General features: G+C 44.7%; 8 protein-coding genes across 8 annotated transcripts; 4 read left to right on the top strand and 4 right to left on the bottom strand.

The window, feature by feature from the left end:
• Window positions 1-50: 50 nt before the first annotated feature.
• EAF01_010656 (uncharacterized protein) lies at window positions 51-1,665 on the bottom strand (the record flags this gene model as incomplete). The annotated part of the gene is made up of 3 exons (XM_038918913.1): window positions 51-781; window positions 831-1,436; window positions 1,491-1,665. 3 exons carry the CDS (start codon window positions 1,663-1,665, stop codon window positions 51-53), a joined length of 1,512 nt encoding a protein of 503 aa, XP_038765616.1.
• A 466-nt stretch (window positions 1,666-2,131) lies between these two features.
• On the top strand, window positions 2,132-3,054 carry EAF01_010657 (uncharacterized protein; the record flags this gene model as incomplete). The annotated part of the gene is made up of 2 exons (XM_038918914.1): window positions 2,132-2,469; window positions 2,544-3,054. The coding sequence occupies 2 exons, from the start codon at window positions 2,132-2,134 to the stop codon at window positions 3,052-3,054; spliced, it is 849 nt and encodes a 282-aa protein (XP_038765617.1).
• Window positions 3,055-3,285: 231 nt separating this feature from the next.
• EAF01_010658 (uncharacterized protein) lies at window positions 3,286-9,813 on the bottom strand (the record flags this gene model as incomplete). Its single annotated transcript, XM_038918915.1, has 1 exon — window positions 3,286-9,813. One exon carries the CDS (start codon window positions 9,811-9,813, stop codon window positions 3,286-3,288), a length of 6,528 nt encoding a protein of 2,175 aa, XP_038765618.1.
• Window positions 9,814-11,294: 1,481 nt separating this feature from the next.
• On the top strand, window positions 11,295-14,975 carry EAF01_010659 (uncharacterized protein; the record flags this gene model as incomplete). Its single annotated transcript, XM_038918916.1, has 1 exon — window positions 11,295-14,975. The coding sequence occupies one exon, from the start codon at window positions 11,295-11,297 to the stop codon at window positions 14,973-14,975; it is 3,681 nt and encodes a 1,226-aa protein (XP_038765619.1).
• A 1,952-nt stretch (window positions 14,976-16,927) lies between these two features.
• Window positions 16,928-17,188, bottom strand: EAF01_010660 (uncharacterized protein; the record flags this gene model as incomplete). The annotated part of the gene is made up of 1 exon (XM_038918917.1): window positions 16,928-17,188. The coding sequence occupies one exon, from the start codon at window positions 17,186-17,188 to the stop codon at window positions 16,928-16,930; it is 261 nt and encodes an 86-aa protein (XP_038765620.1).
• A 665-nt stretch (window positions 17,189-17,853) lies between these two features.
• EAF01_010661 (uncharacterized protein) lies at window positions 17,854-21,946 on the top strand (the record flags this gene model as incomplete). The annotated part of the gene is made up of 2 exons (XM_038918918.1): window positions 17,854-19,868; window positions 20,002-21,946. 2 exons carry the CDS (start codon window positions 17,854-17,856, stop codon window positions 21,944-21,946), a joined length of 3,960 nt encoding a protein of 1,319 aa, XP_038765621.1.
• A 1,117-nt stretch (window positions 21,947-23,063) lies between these two features.
• EAF01_010662 (uncharacterized protein) lies at window positions 23,064-25,504 on the bottom strand (the record flags this gene model as incomplete). Its single annotated transcript, XM_038918919.1, has 3 exons — window positions 23,064-23,936; window positions 23,987-25,207; window positions 25,256-25,504. 3 exons carry the CDS (start codon window positions 25,502-25,504, stop codon window positions 23,064-23,066), a joined length of 2,343 nt encoding a protein of 780 aa, XP_038765622.1.
• A 234-nt stretch (window positions 25,505-25,738) lies between these two features.
• Window positions 25,739-26,999, top strand: EAF01_010663 (uncharacterized protein; the record flags this gene model as incomplete). Its single annotated transcript, XM_038918920.1, has 2 exons — window positions 25,739-25,841; window positions 25,915-26,999. The coding sequence occupies 2 exons, from the start codon at window positions 25,739-25,741 to the stop codon at window positions 26,997-26,999; spliced, it is 1,188 nt and encodes a 395-aa protein (XP_038765623.1).
• Window positions 27,000-27,734: the final 735 nt, after the last annotated feature.

Genomic DNA, 27,734 nt, shown 5'->3' on the forward strand with positions numbered 1-27,734 from the left:
AAGATCTACAGAGTGGGATGTTATCAATGCATTTAATAATCTAATCATCCTCATCTAGTCGGCTGCCGCGAACTCGACTTGATCTGAGAATTAACTATAAAATATACACCCCACGATATTAATGACGCTAGGGTGAGAACGAATGGAGGCAACAAAAACTTGTCCAGCTTTTTGCTGACTGATTTGTTCTGACCCAAGCCCCAGGATGCAATGTCCAATACTACCACAATAATAGTGAGCAAGAACGTGGAGAGTTGCAGAGCACTCTTCCTGGGTGTATTTGCCATTCCATCAATCAACCCATCAATTCTCTCGGCCATTTTGACATCAGAAAATTCATTCTTAACCCTCTTTACACCGTCAATTCCCATCTGTTTAACTTGATCATCCGTCATCCTGTTCAGGACTTTATCTATGACAGCCGTCCATTTCTCAACATCATCAGGTGGACAGAGCCAGCCTGTCTTCCCTTCCACTACTGTCTCGAGTGGCCCTCCTGTGTTGGCGGCTAATACTGGTACTCCGGCCAACATTGCCTCCAAAGGTACAATACCGAAATGCTCGTTAGATGGAGTATATATCAAAAGTCGTGCCGAATTGAGTAGCATCTCCTTCAAAGTATTTGGTACTGATAACAAGAACAGAACATCCACATCATCAGGTACATTTAATGCTGTAACGATAGTCCTTGTGGTAGCTGTCTTCAATCCCAAGTCGGTAGCCAGTTTAACGAGCTCCTTATGGTATACGACGTTCTCCATAACTCGGTTATCATATCCACCTGTCAATCGTGTCAGCATGCTTCTCACCACTAGCAAAATATGACCTACCAGCAAGTACCAATCTCACTCCCTGTCTTCCATGCTTGCCCAGTCCTGCATATGCTTTGATTGCAAGACCAATATCCTTCTTCTTTTCGAATCGATTGATGCTTAACAAAATATTTCTATCCTGCCAGACTGGAACTGCATCATCGCTGGTCTCAGATTTCTTTGGATTTACATCCACACAAGGATGTACAATCTGTAAATCTTTTTCCCTAGCCAATTCAGGGAATACCTGTTCCACCATACCCTTTGTAAACCCGGAATTGACGGCAATTGATTCCGCAAAACTCATACTCCATTGCTCCAAGAAGTCGAAAGGTACTCTATATGCGCGTTTTAACCAATGAGTTCTTCCCTGTGCGAGTAACAGGTCCGGGAAATGACAGTAAAAGAAGATTCGAGTATTGGGATAAAAGTATCGTAGCCACGGTATTCCAGCACTGAGCTGATCCACGAAGAAAGCATCAGGGTTCAGATTGCTGATTTCAGAGGTAAAGTAGGCCTGCACAATCAAATGTAGCTGTCGAAGAATGGCGCAAATGATGGAGAATCGAGAGAGGATTGAGGATGGGAAAAGCCAGTTTCCTCTTACTCGCACATCAAGTGTACCTATACAGGATAAGCTTGGGTACCGTAAAGCAAAGGTTCCATCGTCCAACTAACCATCTCGAGCTTCATCAAAGCAATGTTTAGGATTGCAATAGCTGGTAAATATAACAATTTTGTGTCCCCGATTTTGTAGTCCTACTGCGGCATCTATAACGAGTCTTTCGGCACCACCAATCCCTAGATCAGGATGGAAGAACACAATTGTCTTCTGCTTTTCTGCGATAGCCATCACGACGTCGTGCAGAAATTTGGGGTTTGTGTTTGATCATTGAAATGACAGATAGACTTGTCGCAAGCTCTTTGGTAATAAAAGGTGGGTAGGCTGACAGGGATATGCCCAGGGTCTTCAGCCTTGTGCTAAAATTATCAAGCTGCACCTTCACATGTCGAAGAAAGAGCGATGTTATCGACGAGAACATTGAGATATAGAACCAGAGGTATTTTTGATCTGAAAACTTTCAATGTGTAGATATAAGCGACTAGAAGTAATCTTAGAGCGATTCATCCGCTGTTGAATCTCAAAGTCCGGATCTGTTAGGTTAGACGGCATTTCACCAGAAGGCTAGGCTATTTGAACCTCGGCATGATAGGTGATGACTGATTGTTGCATTTTCACAATCGCAACTTCGCGTCTCTGCTGATAATACTTCTCTACCTTCAATCTCTATCTCTATCTCAATATTCAACCACACATCATGTCTACCACTACTCCCCTCTTTACCCTCCCTATACCCATATCCTCCCCCCTCCAATCCCAGCCCGGCACTCTAACCTGCACTACACCCTCCCCTGCGCACCCAAACCTTTACCTCCTCACCTTCTCTTCGCCCCCGGATAACCGTCTCACAACTTCTTTCTGCCAAACTTTCATGCATGCCCTCGATATCCTCGAAGTCTCCTATCCCGTCGGTGCCGTCTGCATTACTTCCGCTATTCCCAAATTCTTTTCCAATGGTTTAGATTTGAATCATGCGACCGAGGTCAAAGGATTTTGGGAAAAGAGCCTTTATGCGCTCTGGAAGAGGCTGTTGACGTAAGTTCACTTTCATTCTATAAATTCCAGTCTCTCTAGTAATAGGGTATTTCTAACACCTTGATAAAATAAAGTTACCCCATGCCTACCATCTCCCTCCTCCCCGGCCACGCATTTGCTGGCGGACTCATGACCGCCATGTACACCGATTACCGCGTTTTCAACCCAAGCCGGGGCTTTCTCTGTCTTAACGAGCTTGAATTCGGCGCGCCCCTTAAACCCCCCATGTCCTCTATATTCCGCCAAAAACTCTCTTCTCCCTCTACCTACCGCTCCCTCGTTCTAGAAGCAAAACGTTTCAACGGCGAAGCGGCGCTCCAAGGTGGACTTGTAGATATATTAGGTGGATGGGAAGAAGTGTTAAAGCTAGTTGATGACCGCAAGTTATTGGAGAAAGGAAAGACTGGTGTTTATGGCGTGTTAAAGGCGGAGATGTGGAGAGAGAGCTTGGGATATTTGGAAGGGCACGCACAGAACGAAGAGAGGGACGGAGTAAATATGGATAGAGAAGTTAAGAGGAAAGAAGAGGCTACGAGTAAGGTTGCAGAGTGGGAGAAGCAAGCAAAGAAGCCATCGAAATTATAGAAAAATGATGTTTTAATATGTAGCAATCAATTGTATACGCCGAAAGGTATCACTAGACCACTCCGTGGTCTTCCAAACAATACTGTAATAATACTATACAAATATAATCCCACAAACCCCAAACTCTTTTGTAGAACCACCAACACCATACCTTAGTGATTATCCTATTTGTACAACCCAAACATCCCACCGCATTACTCGTAATTATCCATAATTCGTAACTTTCGCTACTCAAGCGAAGCTATCCTCAGCTGGCCAGCGGGGTTCTTTGCTTGCATTAGCCTCCTTACTCCCTTCAGCGAATTCAACCTTCTTAGCGCCACTCTTGCTAGCTGGCTTGCTTCGGCTGCTCTGTCGAATGGAAGACCCATGGTCAAATCGATTTCGATTCAACAGTTTGGCCTCTTTCGACTTTGTCTCACGCTCGAATGACTGCAACATCTCCTCCAGCTCCTTTTTTAATTGAGCAGCTGTTGGGGGGCTAGCTCCAAAATTTTGTGATGGTTGTTGCTGGTAAATAGCCTGATTGGCGAGTGGAATTACTGGAGGTGGAAATCCAGCCTTAGGTCTATTGGTTTCTATCCGCTTCGGTTCGGACACGCTTTCTCCAACCTCCTCATCCATACGTCTTACTAAGGCCCTGTGTTTTGCAACAGTAGCTTGACTCTCAGCGATAATTTTCTCTATGTTGCGTGTTATTTCATTCTTCTTCCTTGTGGATGGTCCTGATGCCGAGTCGACTTCAGGTGCTTCAACATTTCTACTCCCCCGGGAATTGAGGTCCAGCGGAACTTGTGCCTTGGGTTTGTAAGTATTAAATGCTTGCCCACCTTGGGAATGATTTCCGGTACTCTCTTGCGCAATATCATACCCTGTTGATTTTTGTGTAGAGCTCTTTCGAATAATCGGATTTACATCAACTTTAGGCTCCACGACCTTCTTGCCAAAACTGCCAGCAGGTGGCTTTTCGACCTTCTTTTCGATGTTTTCGAAATTACATTTCGTATCATGTGGGCCTTGAACTCTTTGCCCAGCGTCAATACTATCGGATCGGTGATGTTGGGACCCTTCCGTCTTCTTAGCTATCTCATCCAATGAACTTTTATTGGGGGTATGCTGATGAAAATCTCCTCCTAACAAGCTCTCTTCTGTTTTCTCATCCTCGGTTGGACCACCATTTGTCTTCCCTTTGGATTTTCCCGATGACTTTATATAACCCATTTCAAGAAGCTTATCCCAAACGTCGTCTCGAATTTTTGAGACCTCTCTATTGATTGGAAGACCATCCAACTTCTGTAGTTTCGGATTGTCGCCTTTCTTTCCAAATACGAGCATTTCATATACACGTCGCATCAATCTTGTTGCCATATCCGAACATGAGATGTAATGAGCATCTCTTACTGGATCTGCATTGCCAAGAGAATATGGATCAATAACATCCAGGTCATTTCTCTCGAGCCCGCCATCTTTGATCAAACATCTTTCCAATGCTATTGGGTAGAAGTTATGATTAACATGATTGTTTCTCATATCGACAGTAGTTAGATGAGGAAACGCTCTCAAGGTTCTTGTAAGTCTCTCTACTTTAGACAAACGGTTTCCGGCAAGGAGCAATTTCTTGAGACGGACAATACCAAGCAGACTTTGAAACTCTTGCAGCCCGTTAAAGTTGAGATTTAGAACTCTTACATTTGCCACCATAAGACCAAAATCATCTGGTAGAGAAGTAATACCACAGTTTGCAAGTTCAAGATATTGCAAATTGAGATATTCGACACCAGGATCGAAGGTTCCCAAGTGATTACCGGACAGGAACAACTTTCTCACTTCGAAAGCCTCACGGAGAAACGATTTGTCCAGAACCGTACCAGATTGCTGTTCACGCACTGAGAGACTATAAAGATTTCTTTTGTGGAGGAGGCCGGTGATTGTCTTGATTCGATTGGAATCCAGATAGAGAATGCGAATCTCGGGTGTGAGATTCGCATTGAAAGATTCAAGGTTGTTGAAGCTCAACCTGACTTCTCTAGCCGAGCATGTATCGTCTGATGTCATGAAACTGACCAATTTATTGTTCTCCAAATCAAGGCTCGACAATTTCGGCAAATGCCCGATATTCTTGACTTCTGAAATTTGACAACCTCTAAGGTCTAGATGTTCTAAGTGTTTGAGGTTTGTTCCTTCGAAGTTCAGTGTCTCAATCGGATTGCCTCGAAGTCTAAGTGTAATCAAGCCATCTAGAGTTCCAATACCATGTAGCGAAGTGATTTGGTTGTTGTTTGCCTGTAAGCTTCTTAGGTGCACTAAGTTTTTGAAGCAGGAGAGGCTTTCAATCTCATTGTTGGAGACATCGACTTCCTGAAGATTCCACAAATGGCCCCAAGATGTAAGATCAGAAAGGCGGTTATGGTTAATAATGAGCGTGCGAAGTGACGAGGGAACACCGTTCAGTTGACTAATTTCGTTCTTGGAAACTTTCAGTTCCTCCAAGTGCTCACAAAACTCGTCCAGTTTATGCAAGTTTGTCAGTTTCCTCCTATGCAGATTGGCGCTCTTCATATGCTCCCAGTATGGCTCGTATGGTTCTATCTCGGTCAATTTTTCAACCATTTCCTTGATCGAATGAGAAAGTGTTGTCTTTGAAGAAGGCCCTGCATTATGCTGTTGCCCGTTTGCCACATAGCTCACGTCCATCCCATAAGATTCGTCTGCTTGATGCATCGTGAATTCCGAGAGTGGAGTAAGTTCAAGAGTCCCGATTTCGTGAATGGGCCGCGGTGTAGCGAGCACTACACTATTAACCCTTCTTGGCGAGATAGATGGTGTTGGGAGGAGATTGTTTCCAGATTTATTCCTGCCACCTCTTTCTTTGTTGAAAGACTCTTCGTCCTGCTCATCAATTCGTGATACTGGACGCGGCAAGAATTGTTGCCCTCCTACCGATAGCCTACGAGAGTTGTTTCTATATCCATGATTTCCGCTACCTTGTCTAGATTTTCCCTTTCTAACTCGAATACTCCCGCCATCATCGCTATCCGATTCGTTGACACTGTCATCATCGGATTGGTAAGCTCCCCCCTTCGCTGAGCTATCATCATCATGGTAAGTAGGCGGCTCGATAAGCTCCGCAATAGGAGACGAGAAAGTGATTGTAACATTCCTTTGACGTTTTGGAGTTGTGGTACTCAGGTCTCTATCTGGTTGAATGAAAGCATCGTCTTCGGCCAGTCTCCTACTCTCTTCTGGGGCTTTGCCCTCAGTTGAGCTATGACTTCCAAAAGCAGACTTGTTTACATCCCCGTGCCGGGTCTTTTTTGGATGTAGGATGCTATCTTCACCTACAGAGACGGATCGAACCTTTATCTCTGGGACAGGACTATCTACGGCACTTTGGATGGGCTCTGACGGTGCTGACCGGGGTCTGTTATCCACCTGCGGAACGCTCATATTCGAAGTCTTTTGAGGCGAGAATTGGCCACTCAAGGCACCGTGCTGTCCTTCGTTGTCGAGATATTCGGCCAAGCGTAATCGTGCGTCTTCCTTTTGTTTGGCAGCAACAGCCCTTAGCCTCATGAGCTCTTGTGTTTCATCAAATGACAAATCAGGAATGTCTTCAAAAGGATCTTCTTCACTTCCTTCGGAAATAGGGGAATCTTGCCCATCATTTTCTCTAGTAGATTTCCTCTTTACCCAGATATTCCGATCTCGATCAAAAACCATGCCAGCAAGTTGTTCTGGTATCAGATGAGATACTGTATGTGGAGCAATTACACGCCTCGAGTCCGAACCTCTGGATGACGTTGTGGGTATGGAATTGTTCGAACCTTGTGTGAAAAAATCAAGGTCATCATATTCTTCGTCCAGTTGTCGCGAAGAGCCAGAGTGTTTACGTTTTCGCTGAATATCTGGGTTGTTAGATATACGGATATTGGCAGGTTCGCTCTGAACTGCATTGATAGGATCTAAGAAGTGACCAAGTGATCTTGAGATTGTTTCGTCTGCCATTCTGTCAACTTCCCTCGCATTTCTGACAACTTCTTTTGCCATAGCCATAGACTTTATGGATGAAGCAATGATGCCATCCATTTCACTGTTCTCCTCGTATTTGCGTAAGTGATTTAAAAGCTCTGGGTCTTGAGTTGTCGGCGTTCTTGATACTGGGGCACCTTCGCGACTTGGTGGCCTTTCAAACAGCTCCTGAGTTGATTCCTGGTACGAATCTTCCAACTCGTCATCTGCTGCATTGTTTGATGGAGCACGATCATTTTCGGACTCCGACTCTTCTACGCTAGTAAGACCACTACGAGGTCTTGCTCTACCGCGAATGCCTGCCATAATCTTCTTCGCCTCGTCTAGAAAGTCCTGGGTAGTTACAGAGGGTTTTCGACTCTCCTGAGATTGCTGACTGGAGCTAAGAGGCCTATCTGGGTTGGCCAGATCAAGCTCAGCTTGTACCATAGCAATCTTTTGCTCTTGCAATAGCCTTGCACGTTCGTCCGATGTGAGGCCTGACTCAGCAAAGGGGGCTTCTTCGTGCTCTTGACTATTACGCTGACTAGGAGTGGGAGTCCGAGGGCGAAGTAGTTGTCGCATTGCAAGTATCTTCGGATCAGCAGCTTGAACGTTTCGCTCATTGTATTGGCGTGTTTTACCCATAGCTGGCTGTGTGGATGGACGCGAAGGACCAGGAAGTAAGACCAGTGGTTCTTCAGGTTGTAGTGGAAGAGAAATGTCCGCTCTGTGCAGTGTCCGACGTCTCTTTGGCGTTGAATCTTTCGCTGGGGATCTCATAAGTCGTTTTCCTTCCGCCTCACCATTCGATCTCCTGGGTGTCTTGAGGTTTTCGTTGATTTGAAACGAGGGCAAGACTGTAGATGGCGATGTAGAGCCAGTGCTAGATCTCTTTCTAACGTTCAAGCTGCGGTGCCTGCTGGTACTATTGCTGGCAGTTCTGTATTTGCCACTATTTCGTCTTTCTTCACCTTCCTTAACGCCTGGTGAACAAGCTAGTCGAAAACTAAATCTTGTTTGTGACTTCGGATCGAGGACAGGGAGATCGAGCTTTTCTTCATCATCGTTGTGTAAGATAGATCCATTCGATTCAAAAGAGGCATCCTCGCTGAACCGATAAGTATCCAAGTCGCCAACGCCAAAACTACTGTATCTCCTTGTCTTACGCTCTTTTGGGAAATAGCTACTTTCCGATACAGGCCGGCTATCATCTGCATTGTCGATATGGGGATGATTGGCCTCATGAGCAGTATTTGGTGGCACATCTGGTTCGAGCTCACTTCCCCGATCCTCCTCGTATTGACTGAGTCTACGTAGAAGCTTTTGACTTGTAAACGTATCATGAGTACCAAACAATTTCAATGGACTACCGGAATTGCTCTTGACGGGGGATTTGACTGGGCTGGGATGCGGCATTGGCGCGATGGGAGGAGATTGTAGGTTTACAGGTGGCTCTAGAAGCTCATTGGAGGCTCTTGTTTTTCGTATCTTCGGGAGTTGCTTCTCAGGGGTATCGTGTCGAGAATCATCAACTGATAAGGCTGATTCATCGATTTGTGGGAGGGAAGAAGGACTCAGCATTCGTTTTTGGAAAGAACCTTCTTCAGAATGACCGCCTCTTCGAGCATTGACAAATTGTCCGTTGTGTTTAAAATCATCCGTATCCCCAGTGATAGGCCGGGAAGCGCTTTGGAGGTCTTCTATTTCATCAGCATCTGAGTCGTCGGCGCGAAGCTTTTCTAGACGTTCTTGGAGTTCAGTAGGTGATATATCCATCGGTGAAACAACTGCCTTGTCAGGCAAGGTGCTCTGTGGTTTTAAGTATATCGGCGAGAGGAACTCATTATTCTTGTCACTTTGCCCGCTTATAGTTCGCCCTACGTCGAGATTTTCTTTTTTGGTGCCGAGTTTGTCGTTGTTAAAAACAGAGTCGGAAGGAGAAAAGTGTTCCTTGACGGGGCTCAGAGTATTCAATACCGTGGGCCTGAAATCGCTTCCTCGACTCAAATCGTTTGTAGAAAATTCACTGCCAAAATCTTCCGTCACCTTATATCTCATGCCCCGTAGAACATTCCCATCTCCTTGCACAGAATCCTCAGATGATAACTCGCTGTCGTCAAATCGTGGAGGCTCCAATCTTGTGCGATAGAGGGGGGGACTGGATGGCATGATACTACTTTCTCCAAAGGTGGGTGGCTTCTTTATTAAAGGTTCGGCAGGCGGTGGTTGAAATATCGTCTCGAGACCGGCGGCGCTAAATAGATCGCGCTGTTCGCCATATCCGACATCCCCTCGGAGCAGCCTCCTTTTCCATTCCGGTGTATCTTTTGAGCTCTTCTTGGGCGATGCGCTGAGAGATTTGTTGTGCTGTATTGTATTGTATTCTGTTGTGTGTGTGCTACAAGCCGACAAAGGACGAGAGACTTTCCCGCTCCTTGGGCTCTGCGGTATCTCACTTCGTAGTTTTGATGGCTGATGGTTTCGCTGGGATAAGGGAATGTTATTCTCGTTCCGACTCCTTTCGCTCAATGGATTACTATCCGGTGGATTCGACCAAGATTTCGTCTCTGCATCAAACTTCGGTATGCGACTAGGCGGAGCAGTTGTTGGACGGGAATTTGAAGAATCAGATGTGCCATTGGTGAGAGATGGGAGTTCGGGCTCTGGTGATTCTGATCGAGGTGGAGATTCTGATCGAGGTTGAGATACCCAGTCTTCGGAGAGAGAATCTAACCAGGCCTGGTCCATCTTGATAGATTCGCAAGGTTATGGGCAGTGAGCATGAATTCGGATTTGTCTTGTGCTGAATGTTTGTTGTTTATTATTGTTGTTGAAGTGAACGATCGCGTAAATAATGTCGCGTCTAAGCGTATGCAATGTTAATTGTATAAATGAGTCTTGAGACAATATACATTTCCCAAGGTAGTGAGTAGAATAGAATTTATTGGTTGTTTAACATACTTAAAAGCCGTAGAATAGAGTGTGGTGAATTGAGATGGTCGCGAAGTGGGATTGAAACATTGAATTGTGGTCTAGGCTGGGGGTTGGCACTTGGACATTTTTAATGATAAAAGTCGTGCAGGAAGGAACAAGGAAAACAATGGAAATGGCCTATCAAAACAAAAACAAAAACAGGACTAGGTAGGAGATCACAGTAATTAATCTTCCAAGCCACTACAGTCTCAACCCCACGTCGAATGGATCCAAAAATAATACATAAAGCAAGGAAAGAAGGAAAAAGGGTACGCAGTGTAGTAAGGCAAGGTACTAGGCATGATACTAATAAGTATGGAGTAGATGAAGATTCATGTGATCTCGTTCGTACCGACAGCTACAGCTCGAGCTCGACGATACTATGACACTCATTCAGTATGGCAGTTCTCAGCAAACTACTTCTTTCTTGTTTGTCAAGGGATATGAAAGGCTGAAATATTTGGACATATTGCGGAGCTCAATTGAGTTGGCAATGCAGGTATTCCAGATGTTATTTATCCTCTTGATTACCAAGTCCCAAATCAGTTCATTAGGTATTTTAATCTTCCGATAACCTTATTAAAGCGGATCGTACTGGAAGTATATCGTTGGCCAATATAAACCTTGACTTCTCATCCAAAGTGGTTTCGATCATGAGTACGTATTGGGACAGTAACCTGCTGGTACCTGCTCAACATTGTTGAGATATCAACGCAAGTAAAGTAGGTAGATATCTCACCATACTCCCGTGCAGCTCTCATGTAAGATCGGGCTTGTACTTACTGAAATGTTTCTGCATGAGATTCGTACATATCCTTTCTCGGGGCTGAATAGACGAGGTACGAAGGGAAGAGCATTCATTGTGTTGCTCTCGATAGCACATGGCCAATGATTGCATTTTATATTGCTCAATCCTTCATTGCAAAGTCGGATACTATGTGTGACTTCGAGGTCTTGAATATCCGGACTGAATTACTGAATTAGAAAAAGAACAATAGCCTCCAATCAAAGGCTCGAAAGGTTTGAGTTGAACCCAAAAATGTGTGCTGCGAGAGAAGGTTAATGATTGAAAAAACCACTTTAAATCAGTGCCACGTGTCACGTGTTTTCGAGTCCCCGCCAAAACACGCAGACACGAAAAGAGTTGTCTGGTCAGCCACATCAAAATGCGATAACTGATTACTTTTCTGTGATCACATTCACACTTTGAGACACAACCCAACTATTGGAATGTAGCATATGAACTATTTGCAAGAATGTCTCTCCACATGAGCAGGTCCTCGCTCACCTCCGATAACGATGACGAGCCATTTTACTTTACTCCAGCATGCAAGCCAGAAGACCTCATTTGTGAGGGTTCTGATTCCGAGGCGAATCCGAGAGCAATAATCAAAAAACGACAGCGATACGAACAATGTGCGGAAAGGGTGGACCGTGGACAACTGCCAATCATACAATCTGCGCAACTAAGAGGTCCTCTCAACGAGTGGGTAAATCCTTGGAGACATCGAGAGGGGGACTGGTGGAAACCTGGTTCAAAAGACATGCTATTTAGAAAGGAGGATGTTATGCAACGAGCTCGGGAACATGGCAGAAAGGATATGAGTCCCTCAGAAGCACTTGCATGGTGTCGAAGAGACGCTAAACGACAAGCAAAAGAATTGGAAATGAACGACTATATGGAAATGGGGAGTGAGTCCTCGGGTGGCCCAAATAGAATACTGGTGGATGAGACCATACACGAAGATACAATTATCAAAAAAGGAGGTAGGATGTTTGAAGGCAATCAAATAATTAAACCATCTTTGCCACAGGTTTCAAAATCATCACTTCCTACATCTGGGAAACTAAGGGGCTTTGAATATGCACCAACCACGGGAAGCTCGATTTCGAATAAAGATGGTTATGTTAGACGGTCGGAAACATGGACTGCTGTCAAGAGACCTGTGGAGGTAGCTTGGTTGAAAGGCTCTCATGTCTCGAAACGAGCTCGCTGGGAAGACCCAGCAGTCTCATCGCCCACCCCACTACCTCATGTAGACAGTCAGAAACTCCAACAAAAGGTCACAGGCATTACAACTATTGTACAGAAGCGGACTCAGCATACAATTAATCCGCAATCCGATTTCTTACTAGAGGCTCCACAACAAAAGCTACCTACACCGGAGAACTATGCATTTCCGCAGCAACCAAGTAGCGACGCATTTGATACGGGAGTATCGTTTCACACTAATATCGGACAACAAGGCCAGCAACTCCGCAGCTCTTCCATCTTGGAATCCTGTAGCAAATCCACTTATAGGCACGAGGAATCGCCTAGGCTCAGCTCTCCTGTACCGTTTGAAAGCCCAGAGAGCAAAGAAGCTTGTGTCCAGCAGCCTTCGCCAACAAAATCGGTGACTTCTCCGCAACTCCCTTCACATCCTAAAATTGATGCCGCACTTCTTGAAAATCAGGAAACTCCTGGAAATATCAGTTTTGTCACGGATGTTGCACCCTCTTCTGTCAACTTGGAACAATTTCAGTTTCGAAAGAAGTCTAGACGCAAGACTGCTTCCCCAGACGTCCCTAGTCAGCCCATGACTGTTAGAAGAGAAGGTAGCGAAGTTCCATTACCTGAAGAGATTAAGTCCTACCCAAACCTTCAGAGCGATGCAGTGCTCTCGACTCCCTCGGTTCTACACTCAACCGAGAATGTGGAAGTAACCTCAGTATCTCCGCTTTGGCGAACAAAATCTTCAAGATCCAAAGGTTCATCTCGTAGACGTTCTCGGGCCGATGAAAGTTGGCTTACTACACAAGAAGAAGTTGGACTTACTCCATCGACAATGCATTCTGATAAAACAATTAGAGAAGAACATCGTCCACAACACGAGGATATCGATGATAGCTGGGTTACAACACAAGATGACCTTAATCATGCTCCAAAATCATCCGCTTCAATGGACATCACGCAGATCTATCAAAGTTCGAGTTTTCTGGGACAGCCAATTCCTTTTGAGCATACAGAGGCTCCCATGTTTGGGGACTACGAGTATAAAAGTAGTCTACAATCATCACGCCTTGGAAATCCCTCTCCTGCACGATCTACACACCCTGTCTCAACAACATCGCCCCATTTACCGACTCTCCCCCAAATTTCCAGTCAAATCGATGTGCCAACACCTTACAATAATCTCGATGGGTCGAGTACACAATCTTACATTACCAGTCCAGCCAAGTCAATAGTGAATACCCATGAATCTTCACAAGTCCCCGATCTGCCACAAAATTTGGACAACAATCAGCAATCTCCTCATGACATGGCAGCCACACTTAACGCAGAAGCCACTGAAATGACCCAGGAGAACAATCTTGAAGGTCGTATCTTGGAATGTGTCCAGAGATTGGATGACAATAAAGAAGTTGAGACAGAAGGAGTCGCCTCGGTGACGAATATTGCGCTTGAGAGCGAACAGATTAAGGAGGTTACCGAGCTGCAAGCTAACCAAAAATCTAATATTGATATAATAACCACTTCTGAAAAAATCCAAGACGAAGGAGGTATGCAAGGTGTGGCTCAGAATATGCCGGAAGAGGTGCAGGAAGTTATGCGGACGGAGGCCGATGCCGATGACGCCCTAAATTCGGTTCTTTCTAGCGGCCAAACATCAACGTCATCATCACCTGCACGAACAAACAACCTCACATCATCTCAAAAATCCAGAAGCATTAACCAAAATTCCAAAATCACTATGTTAGACCAATTTACGCCCTCGATACCTAGTAGAGAAGAAGTCCTCTCACCAGCGAGCTACCAGGATCTTACCGAATCTCTAGGCGTTAGGGAAGAAATCGTAGCTATTCCTTCAGAAGATAACAGGCCTGTCGAAGCTCCTATTTCAATCATTCGGTCCGAAGATCAAAAGATCATTCAAAATGACAGCCCACAGAGTCCTTGGGCACCAGCTGAAGCGGGACTGAGAACTGTTCCTCAATTACTTGCAAGTACTGAAACTTTCGAACCACAGACTACTGACGAATTTCCAAGTTCTGGTTGGCAGAGAGAAGAGCGCCCAGTCACGCCAGATATTGATATGATTCGACCTTTCCGTGATCTCATGACACCAAGTCCTCCACCAAAAGAACTAAATACACCAGAAATTGACCAACGGCCATCCAATACACAGCTTCTCGTAGAGGCCGCTACACTGAATCCGTGGGTAAATGGCTCCAAGAAGAAGAGTACGAAACGCAAGCGAGTATCATTCGGAATATTGGATGAAGTAGATCCATCCCAATCTCAACGTAGCTCACAGCGTCAACGTCGCTCCCCGTCTCCAGAGAGCTCATATCGCCCAGGGGATCTCGGAAGTAAAAGGGCTGAGTTTGACGACAATATCACAAATATTGATAGCTTCCAAAATCACTTCTCCGCAATTTGTAGAAAATCTGTGGGTGTTGGTACACTGAAATCCAACAGCTCCATTCAGCGCCCTTCTTCGATCTCGAAGTACAAGACCACAATTTCGGGTGCGACCAACCTGATTGCCAGTAGCCCGGCAATTGATGCAATGGCAGAAGCCTTCATCTCAGCTGATCGCCATTCTTCACGAGAGCGAGAACGTCGTCTCACAACAAGTCCTTCACGAAGACGGAAATCCAAAAGTCAAAGCTACACAACTTTTGAGGATGTAGATGAAGGTGATTTGGGAAGCCAAGTGTCAAATTCTTGTTTATCTACACATTCAGCTCTGAATGAAACTTCTAGTAATGCAAAATTGGGAGATCATATGTTGGGAGATTTCCTGAATGAAGCGGAAGATTTCTTAGGAGGGGGTTGGTCGGTAGAAGGGGAAATGAATAAAGCTGGTACGGATTTTGAATTGGCAACGCCGAAACGGGATAGTGGTTTACATTTACGAGGCATGTTTTCTGTTGAGAATATATGGACATGATGGGGTAGGGTATTGTAGCGAAAGGGGCTGTTTTCATGAGTGTGTCAAGTTGATGTGTAAAATTGCTGGGATTTTGGTGTTATGGATGGATTGATGGATGGATGGATGGGTGGATGGAATATCGGTACCGGATGAAACGGATGGGATGCGAGATGAATAGAATACCCTTGCTTACCTACCTACATAGCCTGGACATGGACAGATGATCTTATGATGAAGTTATAGTTGTACGTAGTTATAGTACATAATTACCTGAGATCTTTTGTGATTCGTTCGATCTTTGGAAATTGAGTTTAGAAGTTTTCAATTATTTGCACCGGTATCTAGATGGGCAGTGCTAGTTTGTAACAATATTTGAGGCACCTACCTACCGGAAGGAAGACCATTTTCTTTCCCCCGCAAAGTCAATTCTTTTACAAAGTACAGTATACGAGTATGGTTGACCGCTTCTACTCGAGTAGTTTCTGACCAATGGAATGCATATTGGGGTGTCGTGGAGGCCATGGTGAAATTTGTGGGAGCGAGGGATTACTTATCGATGATCCCACGTTTTGTGATGGGGGATGGTTATTGGAGTTTGATTTGCATGGAGATGGAGATGGAGATGGAGATAGAGTTGGGTGTTGGGTGTGTTGTTTTAAAGGGTGGATGGATGGATGGATGGATGGATGGATGGAGGGAGGGTTGGAACTTGGAGGGGAAGATTAGTTAGTGGTTAGTGGTTAGATACTAGGTAGGTAGGTAGGTAGGTAGGTATGTATGTAGAGGTAAATGGCTAAATTCGAGATTCGGATGGATAATGGGGTAATGGGATCACAGTGTAGGTAGCTGGGTTATCGGATAGATATAGGTGTGGTAGAGTGATAAGATGCTTATCTGGATGCTAAATACCTAGTAAGCCACGCTTTAATAGTAAATCTCCATTTCGATTGCCTCCCCCCCTTAGTACCATCGTCACTTGGCATTGATGATTGATAAGGATGCAGAAAGAACCATGCCATGATGATAGAATGGGAGTCGGATGTGAAAGTGGAAGTGGAGAATGAATGGGTTTTGCGGGAGAAGGGAATGGATGTTTTTTTTTAATCTAATGGGGACCCGCGTTAAGTACTAAATAAGTAGGTAGGTGTTTAGTGTGCCTGCCATGTAAGAAGTAATAAAGTTGATGTCCACCAGGTTAGATCATGGTTTCTAGAATTCTTATATGATAATAGTAGTTGGATCAACCGGTGGGATGGATTGACAGTGGACACGCTGCTTTTTCCAGTGTGATATCGACAATCGACAATCGACAATCGACAATCCGCATTCTCATCTAATTAACCAATCTCATTCATTCCGTGACTTCATCGGCTTCTGGAATTAAAATGGAAGCCGATGGATGGATAATACGGTTCCTTCTCGGTTCTCTTTCCATCAACCCCAGTCATAGAATTCTATCACTTATTAATTATCGGATTTGAAGGTAATCGATCCCTTACCGTCACCCGTCATACTACGTGGTATATGTGTAAGGTTGTGTGTGTGACAGCCCTATGCTCTTCCACCTACCTACATAGGTAATAGGTAATTTGATAGATAGTACGTACCAACACCAATTCCGATACTGATATCGACGCAGCAAAATGATATAAGTAAATATGCACATGTTTTGAACATTACTCACCTACTCTCTCTCTCTCTCTCTCTCTCTCTCTCTCTCTCTACCGCCGTCACCATTACCATTCACTTCCACTTCAACTTCATTCGTCATGCTCTCGAAGCCCAAATTACGTTTTTTGATTCGTGCCCAGCTGAACGTGATATGCTTTTTTTGTAATATGTCCATCGACATTCAATGGTTGGTTTTGTTTCAACCATTTCATTTATTAGTGTAAGAATGATAAAGATTTGATTCTACATGATTGTACTACTAGTATCTAGATACTATAAGTACTCATTCCTGTTTTGAATCAAAAGTTTAACTGCACTTGTTCATGTTCTTGTTCATGTTCTTGTTCTTGTTCTTGTTCTTGTTCTTGTTCTTGTTCTTGTTCTTGTTCTTGTTCTTGTTCTTGTTCTTGTTCTTGTTCTTGTTCTTGTTCTTCTTGTTCTTCTTGTTCTTGTTCCTGTCCTGCTTCGGCCCCTCTCCATTTATCTGTGTGACCACTTCTTGCCCACTTTTTTAACCTCTTACAAGTTCGATTACTACAGCGGATACCTGGTAACTTCATTACTAACTTTCAGCCCAACCCAACCTATCCTGTACCCGTACCTGTCTGTACCTTACTATTCATTCCGTTCCTCTTTCTTCCAATTGATGAATCAATACGGATACCAATCCTCCCAACAACAACAACAACAACAACAACAACAACAACAACATCAACAACACTACTTCACTACATCACACTACGCTGCACAGATAACATATCAAGCTCATCCAACAATATATCAGATAATCGGGAAAGAACAAGACAAGAGGAAAATCAGTTGTTGTGGTTGTTTTTTTTAACCTTATCAAAGAACAGAAGAGGGACAGACAATCGAAAAAAGAAAGAAGGAGAAGAAGAAGAAGAAGAAGAAGAAGAAGAAGAAAGTACAAAACACTGAAATTCCATCCAATTCATCCAATTCCATAGAATTTCCTATTTTCTATATCAAGAAGAGAATTTCCACGTGTTTTTACTAGCTTCAAGAGATCTCTTCTGTTGTTTCCTAGAGAATTTATTCTTCTATCAAACATACATTTTCCCTGATCGTAAATCCTTGCCTGATTGATCCTTGGCTTTCAATTCATTCTTCCCAGACTCAATCCAGCCATTGAAAAAAAAAAGAAGGTTCAATACCTGCGAATCATTTTCTCACACTGTCACTGGATTCGATAAATGTGCGCCTCATGTCAAACTCCCCTACTGACTCCAGAAATGCCGCACACACCCCTCCGGTGAGTACTGAGCAAGGTCAACAGATCTCTCAGCATGGCGATCAACATGAAGCACAAGGAAGGGCCAACGCGCCACCAACTTCATCAAGTGCAAATTCATCCTCTTTGTTAACTCAAGCTCTATCCTTCAATCATCAAGAATCGGCGGCAACCGATATCGATCCAACTCCCCGCACACCTCAAAATCCATCCTCCGGCATGAGACAGCCACGCCCTTCTTCCTCGAACAATCAATATCAGAATGAGAGAGCCAGGAGTTTGGCAGAGGACTTGAGCGACGCGGTCATTGGTACAGCTTCGATTAGGTTCAATCCAAACGGACTCATTTCCAACAGACCTGTCAGTGCCGGGGCAACGCCATTCGTCTCCACAGGATTGATCTTCGATATGGATCAAGTCAATCATGCTCTCTCTGGTCACCGGGACCCCTTTAGAAGTTCAAATGTTAAAGGAAGAGGAACCTCTCTTGAACGAACAGCGAAGGAGAAGAGAGTCCAGGATTTACCAAAGGGGTCTTTCTCGACCAATCCGGGCGATACTGCCATCATAACTCGACCATCCACACCCACGCAAGAACCAGTCCGGTCACTTTCAGATAACCCCCCTGTAGATGGAGTCCGAGCTAGCTATCGATCATGGAGAGATGCCAGGACAAGCCCACCTGTGGAGAAGGCCTGGTCAATCTGCGAGCAAGGGGATGATGACCAAGGGGGTTCGGTCGAAAAGGCTATTGCGGAAGCTTTATCGGGAGTCGAGCACAACAACCGCAGTCGCAAAGCAAGTCACAGTCTGAGATTCTTTAGAGAAGGTCTGCCAGAAGATAAGACGAAGAAGCGCGAAAACAAGAACAGAGCTCATCCAAAAGATGCAAATTCTTCTGCTAGGATCAGTAGCATACTAGAAGGTGGGACGATAGATACAAGAGGCATTGCAAGTGAACCGTTATCACCTTTTCCAGATCCGAAGTCGCCTACCAAGTCATCCGCCCACAGCAACGGTTACGAATTCACTCCCAACCCTACCGAGGGACTGGCTACCGAAACTGATTACTTTGATCCATCTCACAGTATTGAAACTCTGCGGCCAGACAAAGTAAGACGAATGCCTTCACAGCTACTCGCGGATATACGCAAGCATCACAACTTGACACCCGGTAATGCGAAAGGATCTTCCTTCTCAAGAAGTATACCCGCTCCAGCATCTGAGAAGTCCAAGTCGGATTCGGGCGAGGAGAATTCATTAGGCAAGCCTCAGTTAGATCGAGAAGACAGTGAAGATGGTACTAAACTAATGAAGACTAAGAGTCGTGATGACGGTGATGAATCCGGCGAGGAGAAGATCTCATCGGCGTTATTCGTTCCTCACAAGACCCCCCATGGTACATCTGAACGGAGAGGAGAGGGCCTGCGAGACAGAGTAGACCTTGTCGCAAGGGCTGGGGGTAATGATCAAGTCCAATCAGAAGATTCAGACCCACAACAGTGGCTTGAAGAACATCGAGTCCCATCTTGTGAAGTAGATAAAACTTATGAAAGTCAAGAAGGTAAATCACGACCACTACCATCGCCACGTCTTCCTAAGCAGCATGAGCCGGCAGCAGAAAGCAATGGCTATATTACTCCTACAGATACTTATGACCCCAATCATGACTCATACGATGAAGGAGAATCCACGGCATATGAAGAGTCAAGCTTAACTGATGATCCTGAGGCAACACCCACATCTTCAAGGCGTCGTCGTAGCTTCAGGGTGCCGACACCCAAGATACATGTCACCGAAGAACAAGACGAAGCTAGAAAATCAAAAGGCTCCGTTGAATTAATTCCCTACAAGCATCAAGTCGGTGGCCACACCACCATGTGGAGATTTTCAAACCGTGCAGTTTGCAAGGAATTAAATAATGGTGAAAATAAGTTTTACGAGATTTGCGAGCAAAAACATCCGCAACTTATGAAATTTCTTCCAAGGTACGTGTGTATTTCATTGACTCATCCCCGCTTCTGGCATTGAAGCTGAGTCTTCATCAAGACAACATACCAAGTCCTTCCTCAGGCACCAGTTTCAACCTGAACTAATGTACTTATTTTGATTGATGTTTAGATATATTGGTGTTTTGAATGTGACTTTGGAGAAAAAGCATGTGCGACCAAAAGTCCCACCCAAGGATGACAAAGATGCCACGGCCGAATCCAATGGTACTGACGGACAACTGACAAAAGATGATGCTGCTACCTCGACCGGCACGAATGGGCAGGCAAACTCGATCAAGACCCCAGAGCCACCGAGGATGATCAGCCAGTCACTCAAAACATCTTCTATTCCTATAGCCACTGTCAATTTTGCCGACAATAGACACATCATACCAAAAAGCTTTCTACAACCTCATCCTCATTTAATTGACCCCGTCGAGGCCCCTAGTACTAAGGAGTCTCACCAGCAAAAAGGTCAAAGTCAAACTCAACCCCCACCCAGCGGTGATTTCACATTTCGTCCCAAATTATCAGACAAGCATGCAGTCAGTTGGGGCGCAACCACCATTAACAAGGAACTCCGAAACAAAGTCTTTGGCGAAGCATTTTTACAACAACCAATCCCCATTCATCGACATAAGAAGCTAGGAACGCAAAACCGAGCAATGCGTAACGGTGCCTCGCTACGAAATGCTAATTCGGAATCTAGCTTGAAAGTTCAATCAAGTAAGATGGGCGATGGCCAACAACCTAAAGACTCAATGCGCACAAGAGCTATCAAATCTGCGGCTGAACAAAAGACTGGGCTCTCACCAATGACACCTGTTACCCCTGCCCCGCCAGTGTCGACCAATGATTCCAAAGTGAACGGACACGGCCATGTCGAAAATGGAGAAGATGACGATGAATTCGATTATATGGCTGGCACTAGTGCTCCTGAGCCTGAGATTGCAGGACCTCAAGATTCTCCTAAACGACCAAAGAGACGGTTTTCTAGTGGTGGACTTCGTCGTAGGCCTACGGAAGTAGCTGATGATCGAGGCAATCTCAAATATTTTGAAGAGGCAGATGATGCTGGTTACAAGGGCGATGAAGAAGATGTTTTTGCTATGGACCCCGAACCGACAGACGAACAAAAGATGACATCGCCTGTAAAGGAGGAGCCGACACCTAAGCTTGGAAATGTCAATGACATTCCTGAATTGACGCCAGTTGATTCTAAGACCATGATTACACGACCAGTCACGCCAAAGATTACACCGAGCGCTCTTATAATTCCTCCTCGGCCTGTCAATCCCAAGGAAGCCCAGACGCAAGGTCAACGAATTCAATATTTCTTACTCTTGGAAGATTTGACTGCTGGCATGAAGAAGCCTTGTATTATGGATCTCAAGATGGGAACTCGTCAATATGGTATCGATGCAGTGGAGAAAAAACAGCAATCTCAACGCACCAAGTGTGAGGCGACAACATCTCACGATCTAGGTGTAAGGGTTTGTGGTCTGCAAGTTTGGGATGTGAAGACTCAAGGGTACGTCTTTCATGATAAGTATTTCGGAAGAGATCTTAAAGCTGGACCGGATTTTCAAAAGGCTCTTACTCGATTCTTGTATGATGGTGTCGATGATGGAAGTATTTTACGACATATTCCGACTCTGATTCATAAGCTTTCTACACTTGAGGTTTTGATCAGAAGTCTACCCGGATACCGCTTCTATGCTGCCAGCTTGCTCCTGTTCTATGATGGAGAAACGCACGAAGAGGAAGAGTCTGATAGTAATACATTTGAGCCTCTAAGCAGAAGAAGGGAGATTGATCTCAAGATGGCAGATTTCGCAAATTGTGCAATCAGAGAAGATTGTCTAGCACCAGGAAGAAATTGTCCACCTCGTCATCCCGATCAACCGGATCTGGGATTCCTTAGAGGATTGAAGAGTTTGAGGAAGTATTTCTTGGCTATTCAGAGAGATGTTAGGGCAAAGATGGGTATCAAGACGAGGGATTGGAATGATGAGCAAAGACAGATTGACTTGGAGGACGAGTATGACGAGGATGAGGCAAATTTGAGCTATTAATTTCGCAATGCTCTTCCTCGTTACACCAATTGATCGGTCTGTGGCCGAAAAATTATACCTAGTAGTTGTTGGCATCCCAATAACGGAATTATATTCATTGTCGTATACCCGGTCGATTTTTTTTTTCGTTCGTTCTTTCTTTCTATCAGAATGGATGGGATGAGGAAAGGAAAGAAAGGGCTCGGGATTTTTGATTCAAGCTTTTACTCGCTTGTTTACTCGTTTGCATTCGTTAGGAGTATAGGCAATTCCCAGCTTTTTATTTTGTAATGATTCAGGACATGGGAAAATGCTGCATATCATACCCTGCATATTGGTAGGTGTTTGGGCTTGGGTTTAAGATTGAGATTGAGCCTTTAGTTTTATGGGTTTGTGTTTTGGTTTGTGGGTGGAGGGATGGGGGTGGGAATGGATTGGAATGGATGGAAAGGAATGGGAGGGAGGGGAGGGGGCTCGCTTGTGGTGATTGTGGAGTAGGGGGTGCGGTGGTGTATTGCTTTGCTTCTTGTGTGCATTTTCTTCTTCTTGTTTTTTGTTTTTACGGTTTTGTGGAATGAATTACCGTGGTGGTGGATGATTGGTGTGGTTGGTGTGCAGAAATTTCAGATGAGAGGAATTCGTACCTGGATGGGGGAGGAGTGGGAAGGGGCTTGAGATGTATGGGTTATCGATATCGTGCTTATACGTGTCGTGATCGGTGGTCTTCTTCGATTATGATGCATAGGCAGTTCTTTTTCAATGTTTTGTGTGAATTGGGGAGTGTGGAGGATTGATTTGGGGTGGGGGGGATTGTGGATTGGGGATTGGGGATGGATAATGCGGATGAGAAGTAGCATTATGTATTTAATGAGTAAGAGGTTAGCTGGTCATTCAGAGTCGGTAGTCGGCTTGTAGGAATATACATTTTAAATAATCGTTACGTGCATGCTTTGAGTGAGTGATTGAATGAGTGTGTAAGTGAGTGAGGACTGAGGAGTTTAGATCATACTCTGTATGTAGTATGGTTAGATTTATATTATTCATTGCCAACAATCCTCATCAAGAAGAGGTTAATTTAATCCACTATACTATGCTACAGTACACTGACTACACCTTCCCAAAACCCACCCATCACCCCTCACTCATCCTCCATACCAATCCCCTCCACCTCTCCCAACCACTCACCCTTCGCCCCCTTCAACAACTCATTAACATTAACCGTGCCACTCGTCAAGTACCTCTCGCTGACCCCCACATTAACTCTCTGCGCCAACAGCGCTCTCAATTCCGCTCTCAGCGCTCCCACCTCCGCTTTACTCATCCCCCTCGCTTCCTTCTCCTTCAGTCGTCTTCCCGTTCCCCTACCCTTTCTCCCTCCGCCCAACGCTTCAAATTCCTCCTCATCATACTCAACGCCTAATTCTTCCGCTGCGTTTTTAACCCAATCGTCATCGTGACCTTTCTTCTCCTTCGCTAACGCACTATCTGCGATTTTTTTCGCGAGGGTCACACGAGGCTTCAGTCTGGCCACGACTCTGCGATCGATATCCAAGCTGCGGATGTAGAATTTGGATTTCTTTCCTTCGCCATTGAGGGCATTTCGGGCGTGGACTTTCGCGACCAATCTGCGGGTTCCGACGACTTCTTCGGGGCCGCAGAGGAGGATGCTGGATCCGGAAGCGGCGGCACGGGCGGTACGACCGGATCGGTGTACGTACATGTCTGCGGTGCGGGGGAGATGGTAGTGGATGACTAGTTGGACGCCGCCAATGTCGAGACCGCGTGCTGCGACGTCGGTGGCGACGAGGACGGAACCGGTGTTGTTTGTGCGGGAGAACTTTTCGATGGAGCGCATGCGGGCTTTTTGGATCATTTGGGAGTGCAGGGAGTGGGCGGGGATGTTGAGGGTTTGGAGCATGGGGGTTAGGCGGCGGACGGAGTGGATGGAGTTGGTGAAGATCAGGGTTCGTTGGTTAGGGTGGTGTAGGAGGAGGGAATAGAGGTAGAGATCCTGTGGGTTGTTAGTAGTGTGGATGTGAATTGTGGTTTGTTGAATCTTACCTTTTCTTCTCCGCCACATTCTACCATGCCCTCTTTCAAATTGGCTGCCATTTGCGAGATTGGGTTAACGTCAACAAATTTGGGTTTGTCTTCTCTGAAATTGAGCTTCTTCAAAAGATACTCCATAGATTGACTTTCATCCTTGAAAGATTGCTTGCCCTTTCCTGCAAGCTTCTGCTGTAAACCCTTATGGAAAGTGGCCGAGAAAACTAAAGTCTGCCTGGGTGGTAATGCATCTTCCTCTTCGTCTTCTTCATCACCGTGTGTACGATCCAAAGCATTTAAAATCTCCTCTGCTTCTTTGAAATGACCATCGGTCAAAAGTCTATCTGCTTCATCAATGACCAAGAACCTAACCTTTTTCAAGCCGGCTGATAATTCATTGCTAGAGCTTATAACCTCCCATAGACGACCAGGTGTACCGATTATGATATCTGCCTTGGCTAATTGACGTTGTTGTTTTTGAACGGAAAGACCTCCAGTAACAGCAGCCACCCATGGACTTGTAGGCATACCCTTACATAAAGCTGTGATATGTTCAGTCAATTGATGTGCCAATTCTCTTGTTGGCGAAAGAATTAATGCGGTTGGCGGTCTCGTATTTTTCTTAAGCTCGTCCTCATCGAGTTCCCCATATGTCTCAAGCCACTTTTCCACTATCGGTATTCCAAAGGCCAATGTTTTTCCAGAACCAGTAGATGCCTTTCCAACAACATCGTGTCCAGCTAGTACTTCTGGTATAGCCTCTGATTGAATTGGAGTTGGCTTCGAGAAGCCCATTTTAGATAATGCGGATAAAGTGTTAGATGAAAGATCTAGCTCTTCCCAGCTTGAAACGTCAACTTCTTTTGAAGCATCTTCTTCGAGTGCTTCGAAAACGTTCTTGAGAGGGTCTTGTTTAAGGCCGGCATCTTTGTCAATGGGCTGTTGTTGCGCTTTCTCTTTTTTCTGCTTCTTTTCCTTCTTATGTGGCAACTTGTCCTCCTGGTCTTTTGTATCCGGCTTTTCCTTCTTCTGTTTCTTCTCGGGCTTTGGCTTTTTCTCTATGATCTCTTTCTGTCCTTCTGGTTTTTCATTTTCCATACTCTCTTCAGTGGGTTGCAGGATTGACTTCACTTCGCTAGTGGTATCCATCTCCGTTGTTTTTTCATCCTCACCGTCATCGCCGAAGCCTTCGAATTCTTCGTCGTCGTCCTTTTTAGGCTGTATCTTGGAAGATACCTAAGAGAAATGAGCACCCTTTCAGATCTCCTTCAAGGAAATACGTACAAATTTGACAACATCTCCATCTCGTACTACCTCAACATCATCCACCTCTTCTAATCCATAGAAACCTTCGGCATCTTCAAACATATCTGGCATCGTTACTTCGTTCCATGGTAAAGAATCTACCGCAACTTGTTTCTTCGGCGCATCTTTCTTTTGTTTCTTGGATTGTTTCTGGATCTTTTGACGTTTTGGGGCTTTCTGTGAGCCATTGGTCTCTGAATGAGAGCGTTTCTTCTGCTTATTATCCATCTTGTATTGAAAATTCTCGAGGTCGATATTCTTGAATTTTCTCGTTGTATCAAGTCAACTCGTTTCTCCCAGAAAAGCATATCAATAACTTTTTTTCCTAGAGACCCCTGTCGATCTAGCCTTTCAGCCCCGCGCTAGATTAGTAGTTCAGCCTTGTCGTAAAAATCAATCATTCATCGATAACTTCAATTCTTCTCCACATCTTTGTTCATTCATCATCGTTCCATTTCCAAGATGGGAAAATCCTCAAAGGATAAGCGCGATGCTTACTACAGGCTCGCAAAAGAACAAGGATGGAGAGCTCGAAGTGCTTTCAAATTATTACAACTCGATGAAGGCATTAACCCCACTATATAATTACTCTGTGCAGTGTTGCTTTGCGCAAAGTACCTTGACTAACTTAGTATTAGAATTCGACCTCTTCTCCGATGTTACTCGTGTCGTGGACCTTTGTGCTGCCCCTGGAAGTTGGTCTCAAGTCCTATCCCGAGTCTTGATTAAAGGAGAGAAATTTGGTCGGGCAGCATGGGAAGACAAGGAGGCTAGAATGCGACAAAATATACTTGAAATCAACCTCCCATCTTCAACAGAAGAGAAGCGGCCATCAAACCAGACCGAATTGAAACCTAAGAAAGATGTAAAAATTGTGGCTATCGATTTACAACCCATGAGCCCTTTACAAGGAATCATAACGCTTCGAGCAGATATCACACATCCGGCAACCGTTCCATTACTTTTAAGTGCTCTCGATTCTTCCTATGATCCGAAATCCTCGTCTCAACAAGCTTCAAACCCCGTAGATCTTGTTATTAGTGATGGTGCTCCTGATGTCACAGGTCTTCACGATCTAGACATTTATGTTCAATCACAATTACTTTTCGCCGCTTTGAATCTTGCACTTTGTGTCCTCCGTCCAGGTGGAAAGTTTGTTGCAAAGATCTTCAGAGGAAGAAATGTTGATCTTCTATTTGCACAATTGAAAATTTTCTTCGAAAGGGTGGTTGTTGCAAAACCAAGGTCAAGTCGTGCAAGCAGTGTAGAAGCTTTTATTGTCTGCTTAAATTTCCAACCTCCAGAAGGATTCAAAGCTAGCATGGAAGATCCTATGGGCGTTGGGGATAGACTGGCCAAAATGGTCGATACAGCTGTTAGTCGAGAGCCAATAGTTCCAACTATTGATGCACAAAATGTCGAAGACGACAAACTGTCAGAAAATCAAGTCAAGACAACGACACGAAGAGAAGATGGAGTATGGGAAATCAAACTTCCTAATGATGAAGCGAGAGCCAGAAAATCAGGAAGATGGATAGCTCCATTTTTGGCGTGTGGCGATTTATCTAGTTATGATGCTGATGCTTCATATCATTTACCAAAGGATCGCATCACACTTGATCCTGTACAACCTCCAACAGCACCTCCATACAAGAGAGCTCTTGAAATGAGGAAAGCGGCAGGTGGAGCATATGGAAAAACCACGACAGGAAAAACGGAATAGGAATGATAATATCTCAAAGGTATAGAAAGGAATAGCGAGGCGTTACGGTGGGGGTACATCGATTTTGATTAGCAGGTGGGCTTTATCAATCTAAAGGGAAAAACGTTCCAGGCGACAAGGTCATCCTGTATGAACAAATGAATCGAGAAATCACTAAAAAATTCCTATCACTATATTGCTTTTCTCGCTGTGAAGACACACCTTACGCTTTATGAGTCGAGAGCAAGGAAAAATTTACCCATTTTGAATTCAGATGTATAGCGGGTCACTCGTTGAGTATGGAGTGGAGAAGAAAGTACTTCCTCTAATGAGTCTAATCTTTTTGCCCCGCTTGGAAACAGCTTCTTATAAAGAAACCTCGAGCAGATTCTGCAACAAGTAGGTGAGATGGCCGAGTTGGTCTAAGGCGCCAGGTTAAGGTACATAACTCTTAACAAATGGTTGTTTGCAATCTCCTGGTCTAGTAATAGGCGTGGGTTCGAATCCCACTCTCATCAACATGTCTTTTTGATTATTTGAAGATTTTCGAGCAGGTTCTTTTCACGGAACTGACGCTTGGCTTATTTTGTTTAGGAGGAACAAAATCCAATGAATATATTACCTTTTTTGCTCAAGAAATTGATCCTAGGATAAATCCATAGAGCTTCAGCTAAAACAAAATTTTCATGCACATCAAAAAAAGTTTTAAAAGCACCCACCTCGGAGTTTTTTCTTATCCAATCAGATCCGCTTTGA

Source organism: Botrytis porri (genome assembly GCF_014898465.1).
Source record: "Botrytis porri strain MUCL 3234 chromosome Unknown BPOR_017, whole genome shotgun sequence".
Classification (NCBI taxonomy): Eukaryota; Fungi; Ascomycota; class Leotiomycetes; order Helotiales; family Sclerotiniaceae; genus Botrytis; species Botrytis porri.